Source organism: Spinacia oleracea, chromosome 3 (genome assembly GCF_020520425.1).
Source record: "Spinacia oleracea cultivar Varoflay chromosome 3, BTI_SOV_V1, whole genome shotgun sequence".
Taxonomy (NCBI): domain Eukaryota; kingdom Viridiplantae; phylum Streptophyta; class Magnoliopsida; order Caryophyllales; family Amaranthaceae; genus Spinacia; species Spinacia oleracea.
This window is the reverse complement of record NC_079489.1, coordinates 149,415,433-149,436,173: the sequence shown is the minus strand read 5'-3', so window position 1 is coordinate 149,436,173 and position 20,741 is coordinate 149,415,433. Positions and strand designations below refer to the sequence as shown.

Genomic DNA, 20,741 nt, shown 5'->3' with positions numbered 1-20,741 from the left:
TTTGGATATTGGATGGAATCTAATAGGTACCATGTAATTTGAAAATATATTATCTGTCACTAATTTATTGGTTGTACCAGCCATTTAAAATTTAATATAATAAAAAAAATCAAAAAAACCAGATATTTAATAAAGAGCATCAAAGAAACCGTATATCTTAAAATACAGTCTCTTTAAAAAAAATCAAAGGAACCGCACTTTGTAACAAAGTGGTTTCCTAGTACAGTCAAAGTAACCGCATATTTTCTCAATTCAGTCTCTTTTTCTTTATATTTAAATTCACAGGAAATGATCTAAGAAACCAGTTTTCTGCCAAAATCGGTTTCTTAGATAAATCAAAGAAACCAGGCCAAAACTCCGGTCTCTTATGCTAAGAGACCTACTACCTAGGCACCGTATAAAGTGAGGTTTCTTTGCCTTGTTTTGCCCGGTTTCTTAGGCTATTTTTGTAGTAGTGTTGTACCAATGATACAAATCATACGATCAATGATTCAATTCCTTGCTTTACTATAGTTTGTATCTCTTTGATCGTATATATGCACATTCGAACTAGGTAGAGAGGCACACAATTAGTACGTGTAGGTGCAATTATCATAATGGCATCCCTACCTCAATCCTAGAATAGGTCAAATTCCTACGTAATAAGTAATAACTAAAGGATTTCGGGGACAATTAGAAGTTAACTAGTTATTTGGCCGAGGATAGGGGTGCAAATGAGCCGAGTCGAGCTAAGCCGGTTAATAAACTACTCGGGCTCGTTTAAAGCTCGTTCATGTTCGTTCATTTATTAAACGAGCCGAGCTTGAACAACTTTTGAAGCTCGCTTAATAAACGAGCTTGAACATGAACATAGGTATGCTCGTTCATTTAAGTTCATGAACAACTCGTTCATTTATGTTCATGAACAACTCGTTCATTTATGTTCGCGAACAAGTTCGTCTAGTTATGTTATGTATCATATTTCACCATATATACGTTTTTCAAATATAAATAAAAATCATGTTTTTGACTTTTAAAATCTATAATAGAATAAAAAAATTTTGAAATAAATTTTAATTGCTAAATTAGTGCTCTTTAATTTGACTCTTTCTAAATTATTAGTTTGTTTATCAAATAAAGTAATGTACTTTAATATTTATTATTAGATATGATTATAATTTGTTAGATTTCAAGTGGTTATACTCTAAGCTCGTTTAAGAAAGCTCGTTTAAGAAAGCTCGTTCATGAAATAAACTCGTTTATAAGCTCGCTCGATTAATAAATGAGCCGTTCACGAACAATTCACGAACACAAACTCTTTTAAACGAACCAAGCTTGAACAGATTTTTGAGCTCGGTTAAAAGCTCGGGCTCGGGCTCAAGCTCGCATAAGTTAAATGAACATGAACATGAACAGGGTAAAGCTCGGCTCGGCTCGGCTCGTTTGCACCCCTACCCGAGCAATAACCCGGATAGTACAAAAAAAATCAATTAGATGATAAATAATTAGTTTTTGAAGACTATTAAGGAATAATATTAGATCATATTTTTAATCATATTGACTTAGACTACGTTCTATTCGACTTATTTTGTTTGAATTTATGTTATCCGAATTTAACTGAAGTTGTTTTATCTGAAAAAACTTATTTTGTCTCAAATAAACTTAGTGCATGCCCATAATTCTATATCGGACATTCCTTAATAATTGCCGACTTTCTATTTTTGGATATACACTTTTCCATAAATCATGATTGTTTTTTCCTTAGTCACTTTACACTTTTCCCACTTTTTTATCCTCACATCCACTGAACACTTATTTAGAAACGGATGGATTACTTTGTACTAAAAAATATGTACAATTAACCTTTTTAAAGCAAAATCACTTTCATACCCTGGGACCTGGGTATATATTGATCAAAGAACCCAATCCCTGTTAGTGGTATATGAAGTTATGAACCCTCTCAGACCAGTCACCCTTTTTTCTTTTATATATTCATCAGTTTTCAATCTTTTCATAGATACATTACTTTCATAAAACAGAACTCTTTTTTGTTTCCATTCTTAATTTTGTCTTACTTCAAAAGTAAAATTAAAGTTGAACTGTCAATTTCTTCGATTCGTTTTGCCCCAAAAATATTTCTTTTGGATCGTCTCCCTATTACTCGTACTATCTTCCCTTAAGTCTCGTCTCTTTCTTCCTCTTGTTTCTCTCTCTCTCTCTAAAACAGTATAATGATGCAATTCACTGAATTCTCAAACCCAATTTCTCTCCATCAAACTACCATCATGAACAGAATCAAACCATGGCCTGGTTTTCCAACCCCAACTTCATCAACCTTATCTTCTTCATCTTCTTTAAACATTAACCATAATTTCACAGATGCTAATTGTATGGAACAACTCTTAGTCCATTGTGCTCAAGCTATCGAAAACAACGACGCTACCCCTGCTCAACAAATCCTTTGGGTACTCAACAACATCGCCCCACCCGACGGCGACACCAATCAACGCCTCACCTCCGCCTTCCTCCGCGCCCTCATCCTCCGCGCCGCCCGTACCCCCGCCTGCAAATTTCTCCTCAACTCCACCACCACCGCCACTCTATCTAATCATGGTTTAAATATTCACAAATTTTCTCTACTAGACTTAGCTAACTTCGTCCACTTAACCCCATGGCACCAGTTTGGTTTCACAGCGGCTAACTCAGTCATCCTCGAAGCCATTGAGGGTCGCAGTAGGGTCCACATTGTTGACCTGAGTGTGACTCACTGTATGCAAATCCCGACTCTTATCGACTCCATTGCTACTCGTTATCAAGGGCGGAGACAACCACCACCTACGGTGACGCTAACGGTGGGGGCGTTTACCCAACAAGTGGGTCAAGTGACGACTCAAGTTCTTCCGCCTATGTTTGATATTGTTTCTTATGATGATTTAGCCGTTAAGCTCATGAACTTCGCTCGTTCGAAAGGGGTGGCGCTTGAGTTCAAGGCCGTCCCCACCACCCCTTCCGACGGGTTCGCCTCCGTCCTTGACGAGGTCAGGCGGAGGCAACACCAAACGAGATTCGTCTTTTCAAACCACCATCAAGAAGAATTAGAAGAAGAAGTTTTGATTGTAAATTGCCAGATGGCTTTACATTACTTAAACCATACTGCGGCGGAGGTGGCGGCGGCGGTGGTGGTGGAGGAATTGTCGATGAGGTCGATGTTTTTGAAGGCGTTGAGGAATTTGAACCCGACGATGGTGGTGGTGGTGGAGGAAGACGTTGATTTTACGTCGAAGAATTTAGTCGGAAGAGTGAAATCTGCGCTTAATTATTTTTGGATACCGTTTGATACGGTGGATACGTTCTTGACAAGGGAGAGTAAACAAAGGGAGTGGTATGAGGCGGATATTTATTGGAAGATTGAGAATGTGATTTCTCATGAAGGGGATCAAAGGGTGGAGAGGCAGGAGCCGAGGACGCGGTGGGCGCGGCGGATGGTGGAGGCGGAGTTTCAGGTTGTTGGGTTTACGGCGGGGGAGGCGGTGGCGGAGGTGAAGGCAATGCTAGAGGAACATGCTACAGGGTGGGGGTTGAAGAAGGAAGAGGAGGATCTTGTGCTTACTTGGAAAGGTCATAATGTTGTTTTTGCTACTGCTTTTACACCTTCTTATTGAATTGTATGGGGTAAACGTAATCTAATGATGGAATATGATTTAATGTTTAATTTAATTAGCTAGGTTAATTGGTCGGTCATATTCTTAATTTTGCCAAAATTGTTGTTGCAAACTTGCAACTAATCCACTACTGAGTTTTTTTTTTTCACCATGTCTTTCAATTCAATCTCAATCTGCTTCTGTCAATGAAAACATGATTGTTGTGATTCGCCACATGTCTTCTCCGTCTATGTTACTTACAATCTTCATTTTACTCAAGTACTCGTGTCCCATCCTCGACACTCGGACATGAGTATGGATATTGGACACTTCATTTGGACTAAAATCATGATTTTTTTTCTTGCAACAAAGCTTAATCGGACACTTAAATACGACACCAGGAATTACACGTGTCACTAATATAACATAGAGCAGTCGTCATCCCTGTCTTTTTTCTTTTGATCGAGAATTCAAAAGTACTCCTTAAATTAGAGGCTGGTACTTGTATTGCTCTATCAAAATTAAAGATACCCCGTAGAAGAATGTTGTGTGAAATGAGACAAAAGTAGGTCTTTGATGTCTTAATATGGAACATTTAAAATGTGTCAAAGAGTATAAAAAAGAAGCTAGCTAGCGGCATCTATCCATAAGACAAGCAGGAATTGATAAGAAGAGTTAATTAGTACTCCGTACTATACGTCTATAACTCTATACTACTACGGAGTATTGTTACTTGGTTAGAATGATGTGCATGTGCAGCATGCATGTCCAAAAAGAATTTACTAAACTCCGACTAATCATCAAGATATAGATTCATTTTTAAATAATAAAATTTCTTGAGAAAAGACGTGATTAATTTTACAGTGAATCTTATTTATTATTCTTTTTACCAAAGTCTCTACTTGCAAATGTTCACATTTGTGTCATATCAGTCCGTATCTAGGGCTATTAATTTTTTAATTTAATTTTTTTTACAGCAACTTATAAATATAGAAAATTAAATTAAATTACAGTGAATTCTCAACAAACCTTGGCCACCTTATGAACTCTATAGGCAAAGTTGTATACATCAATGAAAAAATGGTCAATTTTCTGATCGATCAGCTAGAGATGTATTCTACTTGTTCTTTTCATACTAATTGGAGTTGGTGTGAGTCTTGTTCCTTAACCATAGTCTCGGGTTCGAGTCTTGGATATGAAAAAAACTCACCTGAAAGGAATGTTGTCCACCGAAGTATTCATGTCTAACACGTGAGAAATTAGTCCACTCACTCTTGTAGTAGAACCAAAAAAATATTTGTTCTTTTTTATCTGGTTTATTCTAAATGCTTTAGTGGAATTTTGGTGCACTATCACCCTCAAATGTCTACTCCCCAATATGCACTCACCGATCTACCAATCCGTGGTCGTTGGGTAATATAAGTCACTAAGTCAACATATATAGTTGACTAAGTTGTCTAAGTTTGTTATGTTTTTCCTAATTTCAAGATTAGTTAGTTGTTAAGTTATTAAGATGTAAGTTTGTGTTGGACAGACATATAGTACGCTACTTTATTTGGTGGACATGTCTAACTCAGAGTATGTTTGTATTAGTGCATTAGAATATATGATTAATTAAATATCGTGTCTATCCTAATTTTCCTCAAAAAAGGTTAGGAACATATACTTATAGTACTGTAAAACATAAATGCATTACATTACTGTTTATGCCAAAATTCGTATGGGGGCGACTTTCGGCTAGGGTCGACACTAACTAAGCAAAGAATCAACGACACAAATAAAGAGACACGACACAGAGGAGTGTTGACGCGGAAAACCTAGGAATAAGGTAAAAAACCGCGGATAGCTATGAGGCTATCAATCCACTAAGTATTCTATATGATTGTTTATGCTTTTCTTTCTGAGGATCGATATCAAGAATCTCAAGTACAAGAATGAATACTGAAACAGTTTATAGCTTAAGAGTTTTTGTACTTCAATGAATGTCCTTGCTTATCATTATCTTCGTCCTTTTATAGGATATTCTCAACGGTCTAATCGGTTGAGAAAATCCCACAAAGATAGGAGTATCTTTGTCACACGACTCTTCAACCTTCAACTGCTTCCGCGCTTCTCGCGTGTGTCTTGGACTCGTTCTTGCTAGCTTGACGGCGCTGCCTATCATGGGCTTTAGGTCAACTTATCTTCATCAACCCGTCTCTCGAGGACGTGTCTCAGTTGCCTGTACTTTGTCGCCTGCCCTTCGTCGGTTATACCTCGTCGTACGATGCTACGTCGGACGTATCTCCCTGGAGCTGTGTTTACCTGCGACACGACAGGACCTGGCTGACACGACATGATCAAACGTTAGAACGGTTATGTCGTTAGTCCAAAAAGTGGGATAACAGTTTGCCCCCAATTGTGAGTTTGCGGAGTCACACAGAGCAAAAGAAACAATTCAAATTAAAAAACCGTCTTCAACTGCCTAGTTCGTGGGATAAAACCGTTCAAAATTCTAGAGTAATAAATACCAATTCACGACATGCAATAAAGTTCTTCACACCAAGTTTTTCAAAAAATTTCTAGATCCGAAAGCAGGAGAGAGAAGAGGGAGAAAGCGAAGTCGATTTTCGCACTGAGTTTGTTCGATTTCAGGTAAAATTTGCTTTCTTTTTCGATTTCCTTGTAGATTTTTGTAAGTGAGATGGGTAGATCTAAGTCGGTTGTAGCGAGAGGAAAGGGGGAGTCGGGTTCCACTCGGGTTAAGTCCCTTAACCCGATATATTCTACTGTGGTGGATCCGGCGGCTTTTGTTGAACTTGCTGGTTTGCCGCCGTCGGCGGAAGTGAAGATTCCCGGCTCGGATGAGGAAGCCTTTGACTGTCCAGAGGGGTATGTGGTTATGTATGAGTATCCGTTCACAATTGGCTTCAAGTTTCCTTTCACTCCTCTAGTTAGGTCCTTTATCGAGGTTTTCCATTTGAGTCCGGGTCAGTTGATGCCCCAGATATGGCGGGTTTTCACGGTGGTGCACGGAGTTACTGCGAACTGGCGTACGCCGTTTGACCTGTCTGATTTGATGTACGCTTACGACCTAGCACTGCAGAAGTGTTGTAGGTATACCTTGGTTACGAAGAAGGGGAAGACGAACTTAGGTGTTGGTTTAGGTGTGAACGACAGGGGTTGGCAGAGTCGTTTTGTCTTTGTAGGCAAAGATTCTCTGGGAGATAAAGGGCGGTTTCTGGTCGAGGGATGGACGATGGAAGGTAAATGTGTCGTTTTATCTTTGTTTCTCGTCGTTTTACTGAACGTCGCCTTACTTGGTTTTGTTTTGCAGTTGTCAAGGCGTCGTCGTTGACTGAGTTGAACGCTGATTCTGAGGATAAGTATCGGAGGTTCTTGGGTTGTTCTGTCGAGGATAGGTCTTTCAGTCGCGACGGAGAGTTTTTAGACGAGCAGGAGGTGGGCCGGTCAGGCGACGTTGCCGAGGAGGAGGAGGTAGACGAGGAATCAGGTCAACTGACTCGTCGTCGGAAAAGGTTGGATTTGCTTGAGGAGGTAGTGGCAAACTCATCGTCCGCCGAAGGTGAAGTAGGTGATATGGCTGACAACTCAGGTATTTGTCGTTTGTTTATTTCGGGGTTTTGTATATATTTTTGTTTTTGCTTTGGGTAATGTTTGACCTTTATTTTTTTGTATTGGGTGTAGAGCATACTCTTTCGTCTCGTCCTGTGTCGAGGATGTCTCAGAGCGAGATTCAGGAGCGTGCAAGGAAGCGACTGAGGTCGTCCTCGACTTCTGGTGGACGAGGTATGACGGTCGTACCTCGGTTTTCTGCGATAGGTTCGTCGGCCGAGACGCCTGTCGTCATAGGAGCCGAAGGCTTTCATCCGATTGCTTCGTCGTCGCCTCCACAGCCGTTCAAGGCGTCGTCTGCTGCTGTCGACGTTAGTAAAGTGTCTACTTCGTCGGCCAAGAAGCGACCTGTCGAGACGGATCCTGTCGAGGAGACGGTTATCACTTTGCCCCCAAGCTTCTTGGGTGATGAAGAGGCGTCGGTTATATGGCCTTTCGCTGATCGCTTGATCTTGCCTACGACGTATCGACGATACCACGAGGTGGATCCTCTTCCTGTCGCGTCGGACGCCGCTGAGCTTAGTCTGCGGGTGAGTTTTATTTAGTTTTTTCTTCTTTTCTGTTTGCGAAAGATGTATGTTGTGTGAATCTGTTTTGGCATTGGTTTTTGCGCAGGCGTCGCAGGCTGCCTTGGCTGTACGCAGGCAGTGTTCGTTGCTGTGCGATGAGGTGACGAATGCAAGGCAGCTGACAGCGACGGCGAAGAAGGCGGCCGCGTCGTGGGAAGCGAAGTGGAAAGCTGCTGAGAAGAAGGTCGTGGATCTTGCTGCGGTGGTTAAGGCCAAGGGTGATCAATTGAAAGGTAAGGATAAGCAGTTAGCCGACGTGGCCAAAGATCTGGAGAAAGTGAAGGAGGAGTTGACCTCGACGACGGAGGAGTTGGATGGATTGAGGAGCTTGTACGACGCCCTGCAGGAGGAGGCGAAGGACGTCGAGGCTCTTGCTATATGGAGGACGCGGGCGCAGATGATGTATTCCTGCCTGATTGGGGAGACTAGCCTTTGGCCGTGTCAAAAGGAGGTGGATGACTATCTGGCTAATGGCGACACTATGGCTGACCTGTCGGTGCCTGTGGTGGATTCGGAGGAGTTGGCGAAGACGGCTGATACTGCTAGTACTGAGGCGACGGAGGTGGATGCGGCTTTGTTGGTGGTGAGTGCGCCTGTTCCGGACCAAGAGGGGGAGGTTTTAGCTGTTGGGTGCGAAGAGGAGGCCCTCGTCGTCGTTTCTCAAGACGAGACGTTGGACGTGGCGTCGGTGGAGGCGCCAGTCGTGCCCCCAGAGCAAGAGTCGGAGCAGGAAGCCGCGGTCTCTACTCAGGAAGAAGGGATGTAATAGTTTGTAGTTTTCGAATTTTTGTTGGTTTTTGTGTTTTGTTGGTGAACTTCTTTACTCGTCGTCGATGGCGGCGACGAGGTGGTTTGGATGACTTGTGTTTTGTTTTTGTGTTTGGAATGTTTTTATTCGTCGTCGGTAGTGGCGACGCGGTGTTTGGATAATGTTTTGTGTTTGAATTTCGGAAGTTGTGGCCTTAGGGGTCGCGCGTCGTGTATGTTAAGTTTGTTTTTCTTTTCCTTAGTCGTCTGTTCTTTATGGTTATCCCGTCGCGTTTTGATGTCTTAGTTTCGTGTAGCAAATGCTTTGCAAGTAATAAGTATTGAACCGAGTGATGTGTAAAATCATACCTGCGTTGTTAGTTCGTGGTCTCTTGCGATCTCGTTCTGAGTCGTACGTTGTTGCTTATGGATGTCATTCGTCGTGCGTCTTGCATTCTGCAAAAGAAAACAGGGGTCGCTAGGAGGATTGGCCGTTGGGGATGCCAACTGCCCTCCGATGCCTAAGTCAGTAATGGTTTTTAAAATAAAACGATAAAGAAAAGTAAAGATGACGATACGACGACTGATAAAATTGGTCACGACGAGATTTCAAAAATGGTAGAGTTTAAGATGTGTTGCGTTCCAGCTTCGGGGGACCGACTTTCCATCTTTGGTAATGAGTCTGTATGCCCCCTTTCCGACGATTTTGTCGATCAAGTACGGTCCTTCCCAAGCTGGTGCTAACTTACCCGCGTTTAATTCTTTCGTGTTTTGAAATACTCTGCGCAGTACCCAATCTCCTTCTTTGAACATTTTCACTTTGACATTTTTGTTGAAGCATTTTGCCACGATCTGTTGTTGTGACGCCATTCTTATCAATGCTGCTTCCCTGAGATCTTCTGTGTTGTCGAGGTTTTCGCTGAGTTCTACGTCGTTTTGCTCTGGCGTCATGAGTCCATATCGTGCACTGGGCAACGTCACTTCAGGGGGAAGTACCGCTTCGCACCCGTAAACGAGTGAGAAGGGAGTCTGTCCCGTCGCCGTCCTAGGCGTCGTCCTGTTGGCCCATAGGATGGATGGCAATTCTTCTGCCCATCGCCCCTTCTTGTCGTCCAACCGCTTTTTCAGCGACGCGATGATCGTTTTGTTGCTGGATTCCGCCTGTCCGTTTGCTTGGGGGTATCTGGGCGTCGACGTCTTTAGCTCGATGTTCCATGTTTTGCAGAAAGCTCTTGTCTTGTCGCTGATGAATTGTGATCCGTTGTCGCAGATGATTTCTGACGGTATTCCGAACCTGCATATTATGTTAGTCCATATGAACGAGCATACCTCTTTGTCCCTTACTTGTTGGAATGCACCTGCTTCTATCCACTTGGAAAAATAATCTGTTAGGGCTAACATGAAGACCTTTTGTCCTGGGGCGACGGGAAATTTGCCAACGATGTCCATCCCCCATTTCATGAAAGGCCACGGAGTTAGGGTTGGATGCAGGAATTCGGATGGTTTATGTGTCATACCTGCGTGTCGTTGGCACTTGTCGCACTTGGATACGTACCTCATGGCGTCCTTAAGCATTGTTGGCCAATAGTATCCATTTCTTTTGATTCTGGTTGATAAGCTTCGTCCTCCTTCGTGTCCTCCGCATTCTCCTTCGTGGTATTGTTTCAATAGTATTTCCCATTCGATCTCTTCGGCACATCGCATCAACATTCTGTTTGCTGATCGCTTAAATAGTACGTCCTGCAAAATAACATATCGTGAAGCTTTGAAAAGTATCTTTCTGGCGTCTAGCTTGTCGTCGGGTAGAGTTTCGTGCTTTAGGTAATCGAAGATGGGTTTGGTCCAACTGTCTGTGTTTAAGGTTGATAGGACGAGGCTAGCGTCTTGTGGTATGTCTTTTTCGACGGCGGGCGACAGTAGGTGTACTAGAGGTATGGTCGAGAATGGTGATTTTCTGAGTGCGGATCCTAGGTTGGCAAGGGCGTCGGCTTGCGTGTTTAGGTCTCTTGGGACTTGTTTGATGGAGAAGGGTTTGAATTTGGAAGTTAACTCTTTTGCTTTCTCGAGATACAAGGTCATTTTTAGGTCTTTAGCTTCGTAGTCGCCGTTAATCTGGTTGACGATTAGTTGTGAGTCGCTGAAGATGTTGAGTCCGCTTGCCCCTAATTCCATAGCTAATGTCATTCCGGCAATTATCGCCTCGTATTCTGCTTCGTTGTTAGTTGCCTTGAAATCGCAGCAGATTGCCTGTGCTATCATGTCCCCTTGTGGTGACTTTAGTACGACGCCTAAACCTGCACCACGAAAGTTAGATGAGCCGTCGACGAAGAGTGTCCATATTCCTTCTATGTTGTTGATGAGTTTGACTTCGTCGTCTGCTATCCTCTCTAAGTCGGGGCTGAAGTCTGCCACAAAATCTGCTAGGGCCTGTGATTTTACAGCCGTCCTTGGTTGATACTTGATGTCGAACCTTCCTAGTGCCATTGTCCACTTCTCCATTCGACCTGTCAGTTCTGGCCTACGCATCACGGACTTAATTGGATAGTTAGTCATCACCACTATTTGGTGAGTTTCAAAATAATGCCTTAGTTTTTTGGCTGCGGTAACGAGTGCTAAAACGAGTTTTTCGAGGGAGGAATACCTGGTCTCTGCTTCCAGTAGTGACTTACTGATGTAATAAATGGGTAGTTGTTGTGCTTCGTCCTCTCGAGCCAGGACCGCGCTCACTGCCGTCGAGCTAACGGCTAAATAGAGTTGTAAGACTTCTCCTTCTTTTGGCTTGGATAGGAGGGGCGGCGACATCATGTATTTTTTGAGGTTTTGCAGGGCTGCTTCGTGGTCGTCGGACCAGTTAAACCCCTTGTTTTTGCGCAGGACGTCGTAAAATAATCGACACTTGTCCGACGACCGTGATATAAAACGGTTCAGTGCCGCCACTCTCCCTGTCAAGCGTTGTACCTCTTTTATGTTCCGCGGGGATTGAATGTTGATGATCGCGCGCACTTGGTCGGGGCTGGCCTCGATTCCTCGTTGGGTGACGATGTAACCTAAGAATTTTCCTGCGGACACTCCGAAAGAACATTTAGTCGGGTTAAGTTTCATACCGTACTTTTTTAGTATGTCGAATGATTGTCGTAAGTGTTCCACGTGATCGTCAGCCTTCCTTGATTTCACCAGCATGTCGTCAATGTATACCTCCATTGTGTCTCCGAGTTGGTCTTTAAACATCTTGTTGACTAATCTTTGGTACGTCGCACCTGCATTTTTAAGACCAAAAGGCATGACTTTATAACAATAAATTCCTCTATCTGTTACAAAAGACGTTTTTTCCTGGTCGTCTGGGTGCATAAGGATTTGGTTGTATCCTGAGTAGGCGTCCATGAATGTGAGTAGCTCGTGTCCGGCTGTGGCGTCGACCAGGGCGTCGATGTGCGGTAGAGGGAATGGGTCCTTGGGGCAAGCTTTGTTGATATCTGTGAAGTCGATGCAGACTCTCCATTTTCCGTTCTTTTTGCTGACGACGACGACGTTTGCTAACCAGTCTGGATATTTGACCTCTCTGATCTTCCCTGAGTCTATCAGGTTTTGGACTTCTTCGTCTATGATTTTATTCCTTTCGGGTGCGAACTTGCGTCGTTTCTGCTTTACTGGTCTGAAGCTGGGGTCGACGTTGAGCTTGTGGGTAATCACGTCTGGGCTGATTCCTGTCATGTCCTCGTGCGACCAAGCGAAGCAGTCCGAGTTTTCTCTTAGAAACGACACTATCTGACTTTTGATGCTGTCAGGTAGTGAGGCTCCGATCCTTATGACTTGGTCTGGCTTTGTCTGGTCTAGTACTATCTCGTCGATTTGTTGGTCGTCGGGGTCGTCCGACGTCGACCCTGGCTGTAATTGCTAGATGGGTGACTTGGATGGTTTCAGTGCTGTCTCGTAGCATTTCTTCGCATCCCTTTGCTGCCCTTTGATTTCCATGACCCCCCACTTGGTTGGAAACTTGATCGATTGGTGATATGTTGATGGCACTGCCTTCATTTTGTGGATCCATGGTCGTCCTAGGATGACGTTGTACGCTGATGGACAATCGACGACGTTGAACTTGGTCATCATGTTGACGCCTTCTGCGTATGTAGGCAGCGATATCTCTCCTACCGTCCGTAGTGCTTCTCCACTGAACCCTACCAGGACTGTTGACCTCCTTACTATGTTTTTCTCTTCTAATCCCATTTCTTGTAGTGCTTCCAAGAACAGTACGTTGGCTGAGCTTCCGTTGTCGACCAGTATCCTTTTGATCAATGCGTTCCCTATTGGGAGAGATATTACCAACCCGTCGTGGTGCTCCCGCTGTGTATCTACAGAATCTGAATCGTCGAAAGTGATAGCCATTGCGGTCAGGGACCTGTGTAGTGCGACCTCGTCTTCGGTTTGTCCCTCTTCTACGGTCTCAGATTCTCCCCTGTTAATTTTTTTAGCTGCAGAAGAGGTTAGTCCACAAATATCTGAACCACCGGAAATAACATTTACCACTTTACTGAATGGTGGTGGGTCTGGTCGCTCGCTGCTTGTCGCTGGGCCGGGCAGGGTGGTTTGCTCTTTGGAAAATGTTTCTTTTCCCTTGTCGCTCAACAGTTCCTTTAGATGCCCCCGTTTCAGGAGGTACGCGACTTCCTTTCTGAGGGAGATGCACTCCTCGGTTGTGTGTCCGTTGTCGCGGTGGAAGTCGCACCATTTGCTCATGTCCTTCATGGAGTCCGGTCTGTCGTTCTTCCGGGGCCATCTGACTGTTCCACCTACATTTTGAAGGGCGTTCACCACACCTCCAATGTCGACGTTGAAGCCGTAGTCGGAGATGTTAGGGTGTTCGACCCGCTCGTTCCTGTAAACATTGTTAGTATCATAATACTGATTGACACTTTGTACCTGGTTTTGCCGAACATATGGTTGGTGTCGCCAATTGTTGTTCCTTGGGGTGTACGATCTTCTGTCGCTGCTGCCCCCTATCGATCGTTGAGATGCTGTTCGGATAACCTCGTCGTCTTCGATTCGCATCTGGGCGGTGGCCCTTGATCGCACCTCTTCGAAAGTTGCACAGGGGTATTTGGTTATTTCCCGGTATAGCTCCGAATTGGGGATGAGGCCTCTCTTGAACGCCTCAATAGCAGTCCTGACATCACAATTTTTTATACCAATTTTTTCACAATTAAAACGGTTAAAATAATCGCGTACCGACTCGGTTGGCCCTTGAACCAACCGATAGAGATCACTGGTTTGTTTTTCTAACTGGCGACTGCTGGCGAATTGTTGATAGAAGGCGTTGATGAGGTCGAACAAACAGGAGATGGATCTGGGAGGGACGTTCGTGAGCCATTCCAAAGCTGCTCCATCAAGGGTGCCGCCGAATGATTTGCACATAACAGGTTCCACTAGGTCGTGCGGAATCCCGATCTGCCACATGCGCTGCTTGTAGAAGTTGACGTGCCTATAGGGGTCGGATGTCCCGTCGTACAGGGTGGTCCAGGTTGGGAGCCGGAGTGTGTGCGGAACTTTCACTCTAGCGATCGCTTCACAGAACGGCGACGCGCCATACCCGTCGGTCGGCTCGGTCTCCACTGGTGTAGGTGCCCCGGGGAACCTGGTCATCAACTTCATCAGGCGGGAATAGTGTTTTGTCATGCGTGCATCCATCTTGTTCAGGCGTTGGGTCACCGGATCGGGAGCTTCTTTGTCTTCTTCCTCACGGGTTTCCTCCTCATCGTCGGTCACGTCTTCAAAGTCATCGGGCATCTCGAACGTTAGCTTTTTTGGCTTCCCACCTTTGTAGCGGGACTGGTGCTTGTTGCTCTTTACAGATTCGAGCTCTTTCTGGAGGGTTTCGTTGGATGCCCTCTCTTGGGCTAGCTCGGCTTGGGCTTTCTCGTAAGCCGCCTTCATCTCTGCGATCGTCATCTCTCCAGTAGTCATGGTGAAAGGGGTGCTTTTGTGTAAAACCTAGTTAATGTCCCCACAGACGGCGCCAAACTGTTTATGCCAAAATTCGTATGGGGGCGACTTTCGGCTAGGGTCGACACTAACTAAGCAAAGAATCAACGACACAAATAAAGAGACACGACACAGAGGAGTGTTGACGCGGAAAACCTAGGAATAAGGTAAAAAACCGCGGATAGCTATGAGGCTATCAATCCACTAAGTATTCTATATGATTGTTTATGCTTTTCTTTCTGAGGATCGATATCAAGAATCTCAAGTACAAGAATGAATACTGAAACAGTTTATAGCTTAAGAGTTTTTGTACTTCAATGAATGTCCTTGCTTATCATTATCTTCGTCCTTTTATAGGATATTCTCAACGGTCTAATCGGTTGAGAAAATCCCACAAAGATAGGAGTATCTTTGTCACACGACTCTTCAACCTTCAACTGCTTCCGCGCTTCTCGCGTGTGTCTTGGACTCGTTCTTGCTAGCTTGACGGCGCTGCCTATCATGGGCTTTAGGTCAACTTATCTTCATCAACCCGTCTCTCGAGGACGTGTCTCAGTTGCCTGTACTTTGTCGCCTGCCCTTCGTCGGTTATACCTCGTCGTACGATGCTACGTCGGACGTATCTCCCTGGAGCTGTGTTTACCTGCGACACGACAGGACCTGGCTGACACGACATGATCAAACGTTAGAACGGTTATGTCGTTAGTCCAAAAAGTGGGATAACAATTACCTTTATACTTTTTTTAACTAATGTAAGAAAGCAAAGTGTACTCGTAGTCAGAAAAAATAATCTCATAGCTCTTCGCGCAATCATACCTTTCCTTAAAAATAAAGTTTTTCTTCTTCTTCTTCTCCATTATTTTCAAGCATTTTTTTTCCAACTTTTTACAAGACTAAAATCCTAACTCTTGTGTACTTTATTTCTTTTAAAAAAAAATTAACATTTTTGTGTTCTAGTATATAGTACTATATACTACGTATAAGCTTAATCATGATCGAGTTTATTTGTCTAAATTTTTTTGCGATACTTGTTTGAATAATGGGTGTATGTTAATTATGTGGGAGGGAAAACAAATTACTAAGTTTCTTGAATAATAATTTAGTTGGACCACTAATCAAGTGGCAAATGCAAATTGACAAATGGGTTAAAGACTGATATGAATATAATAATGTCACATGTGAATGTGAGAGTGACCATCTAAGGGTAAAGGATATGTTTCTTTGGGTTTATATTATTTGATTGATTATGATGCTTTCTTTATCTTTGATAAGATGTGGCATATTATACGGGCCAATTACAAGCTGAAGTGTATCATCATAATGGAGGGAAAGTCAGAAACATTCCTCTATACATTCAGAATTCGAACTTCCTTAATCAAGACTTTAATTAAATAACTCTCTTATTCTAAAAGTGCAAAGTTTATCAAATACTGGATGTCAACTAGTTTAATTGTTAAAGTTTTGAGGAGTATTACCTAAAAATCAAATTTTGTCTACATCATTCTAAAAGTGTAAAGTGTAAAAAGCGTATCAAATATTGGATGTCAATTAGTTTAGTTGCTAAAGTTTTGAGCAGGTGTTACCTAAAACTTAAAATTGAATATTTTCTACATTCATTCTGGAAGTACAAATTGTAAAGAGTATCAAATATTGGATGTAAATAGTTCAGTGGATAAATTTTTGAGGGGGTGTTACCCAAAATCTGAAATTAAATCTTGTCTACATCATTTGTTGTTTTACCTTTGGTGGCTTTTTTACAACCCAAAAATAATTACATCAAAAAACTTTTAAAAATACTTCGTAAAATGTATGCCTTACGGTAATTTTAAATTTGATGCTTGCGGAATGGATACTTGAGGGATAATTTAGGGGGATTTTTATTCGACACCTTGTTCCGTTAATAACGCCCTAATTTATTACGTGAAAGTACGATTTTGCCCTTTAAAATCAAATTTACCCCCCCTCCCTCATCACCCTTCTCCTTCTCTGCTCTCTCCTTCCCTTCCTCCTGCTGGCACCCCTCCTTCAACGCCGCCGCCAATCTCAGCCCAACTCCGGTCGGCCATCTCAGCCCATCTCCGTCGCCATTATAGTAACATCACAACAATCTCGTCGGCCATCGCAAAACCGACCGGAGTTGCCTCAAAAAACCCCAAATTTGCTCGCAAACCCAATATTAATTTTGCGCATAATAACTAACATAATTTCTAAAATACATAAATTCTAAAATAAATACATTCTAAAATAACTACATAATTTCTAGAAATTTCTAAAATCACTAACATAATTTTCTTAAATAAATAAAAATTAAATTAACTAATTATAATATTAATTCGAATAACTTTACATCAAAAATTAAAATTTTATTTAAACAAATTTGAATTTCAGATTTACTTCCCGCGCACGAACTTTGCATGAACGACATGGGACTGGCGCACAAACTTTGCATGAACGACATGGTAGTGGTGCACAGATTTTGCACCGTGCACATGGAAGTGGCGCAAATTCTGTGCGCCAGTTCCATGTCACTGACGCACAGATTTTGCACCACTTCCATGTGCATGGTGCAAAATCTGTGCGCCACTACGTACCATGTGTACGGTGCAAATCTTGTGCGCCAGAAATGATCGAATAAAATAAAAATAAATAAAAAAAAACACCATTTTTTCCTCCTCCATTGAAGCTTACGATCAGATTTTCCGGGAACCGATTTTTCGGGACAACTACCACGACTTTAACCACCGCCGCAACTCCCACATGAATTATGAAGAAACTAACGTTGCCAACAACTGATTCCGACGAAATTACAAGTTAAGATACCATAATGAGTTAAAGAGGGGAAAAAATTTCTTGCCGGAATTTCAGTTTTCCGGCGAAATTCCAGGAGCCAGCTTGGTGGGGAGGGGGGGTTGAGAGAGAGGTGAGGGAAAGGTGAGGTGAGAAGGGTAAAAAAAATGAAAGGGAGGGGTAAGTTTTTATAAGGGTAGTTCTGTACTTTCGCTATGAATAGTAGGGCAATTTTAGCGTGGGCGGGCGTCGAATAGCGATACATTAGTTTAGTTTGAGTTTATACTAGTATTTGTAGGAAATGATGAACCCTTTTCAAAATGAATTATGATATTAAATTGATATACATAGACACATAGTACAACTCTAAATATCGTAAATAAGATATACGGTATTTAAGAGATCAATATTTCCTTCGTTCCTAAAATATTTTCCTAAATCGCATGTTTCACTTTATTATGGTAGGGAGCAAAAAAAAGGTGGAATGATTATTGATGTGGGCTTGAATATCTCCACCACAAAGCCCAAAGAGGCAGCCGACGATCAATACCGGCCAGTTGGGCTCAAACCTAGAAAGAAGGCCCAAATTTTGGTACCCAGCCGAAATAAGAGCAGAGCCCCATTTTGGAAGGCCCATTCTCTCTGAGAAGGCAGGTCCAAATGGAGAAGGTTCATCACTGCGGGCCGAATGCCACGTGTCCTAAATCCCCAAGGGGCACGCACCCCACAGCTAGGATTGAGGGCACAGTCACCAAGAAACCCTAGCACTATAAATAGCTCAGATCCCAAGGTAAAAGGGCATTCAATTCATTCCCACCAACAAAAACTTATCTTTGCTCTGCCTTCTCTCTACAAATTACTTATCTCTCTAGCTTATACTTACTTAAGCATCGAAGGGAATATTCTTACGGGAATATTCTTGTTTTGCAGGTTGCCAGAAGTTTGTGCCAGGTCATACTTGATACTGTGAGGGGGTCGAAAAAGCGCGAGGCTAATGCGTTACCTTGTCCCTCGTGGGTGTGACGATTCTTTTTATTCAATCAAGTGTAATTGGATTTCCTGTGAGTATACACCCAATTGACTAGTAATATAGGAGTCGCCATTCAGTTTTTAACGACAATGAGAAAAACTGACAAAACCCGGTTATCGTGAGATAAAGGGAGTGCAATTATATTTTACCACGACGGCCGTAGGTTCCCTTGTGATCCCTGGTGTGGGGGTCTCTCAATATACACCCGCAAGGTAGAGATTGAGGGTTCGGGGGACTGTAACTACCGAGAGGAGTACTTCGCTCGTCGATAACTCCAGAGGCAGGATATCCTTACCAGCTCAGCATAAATAATTGAAGGGACATGCGTTAACTATTAAACTAATCTGAGTTGATTTTAGCAATATGCAACATATAATACTAATTCGATCGTGATTATCTGATTTAAATAGCATTAAGGGACCTAGCATGTCTTTCCGATTTCCCAAAAATATTATATTTGTTAGGCGTGATAGAACAATCAGATTAGGTTAGTTTAACAGTTCATAAAAAGGGCGAGGAAAGCAGTTAAATCATCGAAAAGGCACACATTACGACGCACCCTTGAGAGGTGCGTCACGGTTCTCAGAAAACTAACCACTTTGACTTTGCTATTTCTCCTTTTTATTTAACGAATCTCAATTATGGGACAAGATACGTTCTGTTCGATTTATGGATCGATTGTTACAGAACGCGTGAACAGTTTCGCAGCGAGAGGCTTAGGCTAAGGGTTGGAGTCAATACTCAGAATATAATTTTGTGTTGTTGTTGTCTCCTTTCACGTCGAATTTAGGGGCCTATTTGTAGGGAAGAGTTCGTGGAAAGATAGAATTGCAGAGTTCTAATCTACAAAGAATTAGGGAAAAACACGTACCCAGGTATTTTCAGCGCCCAGGGCCAGGCGTCAAAGATTTCGGCGCCCAGCTCTGGGCGTTGAAAATATGATCCAGGCAATTTCAGCGCCCAGGGCTGGGCGTTGAAATTGCTGTTTGGGCCGTTTCTTTGTCAGATTCGGATTCCTGGAATCCGTAGAGTTTGAGATTAATTCGAGTCTTTTATCGCGTATCAATTTTATGACGGAATGCGTCTGGGCCCGTTACGAACTCTAGGCTCGTTAGGATTTTAATTAATACGTAACTCTTATTTCTGAATCATATTAGGAATAGGATTCTCGCAGTTTTCTATCTCATTTAGGATTTATGTTGGAATGCAACACCTAATTCTGACAGGTTTCTATCTTTTATGATTTGCCACTTTTAGAAGCTACCTTTTACGGCAGTTACTATTTTTAGCAGGTTTCCATAAATAGCAGGTTTCGGGTGAAATGAAATGGGAAATCGAGATTCGTTTATTTTATAGGAGATGCGTTGTCAAGTGGAGATTTACGTTTTCATCATCGAACCTTTCCCTTGCGGGAACGGGGACAAAAGTAGGTGTCTACAGTTAGCCCCCACTTTGATTGAGTCTTGGAGTAAGACGATGGTCAAAGTATTAAACGGAGTGCGTCACACAAGCCATGGTGTATGTGACCTGTTTTGCGAGGGTCTCACGAGCCCCCGAGTGATAACATTTGACTTAAGGGTCATCACTTGAAGTGTCGACATATCCCTCACGTGTCATTGGGATTTGTCAACTGATAGTATAGAAACTTCCTCACTTTGTCATTGGAAGAATCTAAAGGTGCGTAGAAACTCCCTCACTTTGTCATTGGGAGTAGCTACAGAGTTTTTCGAAATCAAAGCTATAAAGTGTAATTGGGCCTGGCCAAGCCCAATCACGAGTTAAAAAATGTTTTTAAAGATTCTCATTTTCAGGGCTAGCTAAACGAGAAAACCCCCTTGTTTTTATAGGACGTAAAACGAAGGAAAATCCAGCACCCTTATTTTTATAGGACGTAAAACGAAGGAAAATCCATTTAAAAGTTATTGCTGCAGCGATTAAGGACCTGCGCGGTTAGTGACGCAGACCCCGCCCGCTGAAGGTCGGCGAGCCTGTCCATTGAGGGTGGACGCCCCGCCCGATAGAAGTGGACGAATCTGTTTTGATGTTTTGAAAATAAGGACCTACGCGGCTTGTGACGTAGACCCCGCCGGCTGAAGATGGCGAACCTTGTCCGCTGAGGGTGGACACCCCGTCCGATAGAAGTGGACGAATCTATTTTGAAATTTGTTTTGCTTTTTTGAAAATAAGGACCTTCGCGGTTTGTGACGCAGACCCCGCCGGCTAAAGATGGCGAGCCTGTTTGTGTTTTGAAGATCTCATTTTTTGAAAACTGAGGACCTGCGCGGTTAGTGACGCAGACCCCGCCGGCTGAAGACGGCGAGCCTGTTTTATTTTGAAGATTTTATTTTCTTTTCATTTTTGAAAACTGATGACCTGCGTGGCTAGTGACGCAGACCC

General features: G+C 42.9%; 3 protein-coding genes across 3 annotated transcripts; 2 read left to right on the top strand and 1 right to left on the bottom strand.

The window, feature by feature from the left end:
* The first annotated feature begins 2,008 nt into the window (after positions 1-2,008).
* Positions 2,009-3,854, top strand: LOC110790339 (scarecrow-like protein 32). The gene has a single exon (XM_021995122.2). It carries the CDS (start codon positions 2,211-2,213, stop codon positions 3,639-3,641), a length of 1,431 nt encoding a protein of 476 aa, XP_021850814.2. The 5' UTR covers positions 2,009-2,210; the 3' UTR covers positions 3,642-3,854.
* Positions 3,855-6,865: 3,011 nt separating this feature from the next.
* Positions 6,866-8,598, top strand: LOC110801143 (uncharacterized). Its single transcript, XM_022006470.2, has 3 exons — positions 6,866-7,215; positions 7,308-7,765; positions 7,851-8,598. Exons 1-3 carry the CDS (start codon positions 6,870-6,872, stop codon positions 8,568-8,570), a joined length of 1,524 nt encoding a protein of 507 aa, XP_021862162.2. The 5' UTR covers positions 6,866-6,869; the 3' UTR covers positions 8,571-8,598.
* Positions 8,599-12,445: 3,847 nt separating this feature from the next.
* On the bottom strand, positions 12,446-14,509 carry LOC110800873 (uncharacterized). Its single transcript, XM_056839795.1, has 2 exons — positions 13,800-14,509; positions 12,446-13,712 (listed from the first exon to the last, which is right to left on the bottom strand). The coding sequence occupies exons 1-2, from the start codon at positions 14,507-14,509 to the stop codon at positions 12,446-12,448; spliced, it is 1,977 nt and encodes a 658-aa protein (XP_056695773.1).
* Between the last annotated feature and the right edge of the window lie 6,232 nt (positions 14,510-20,741).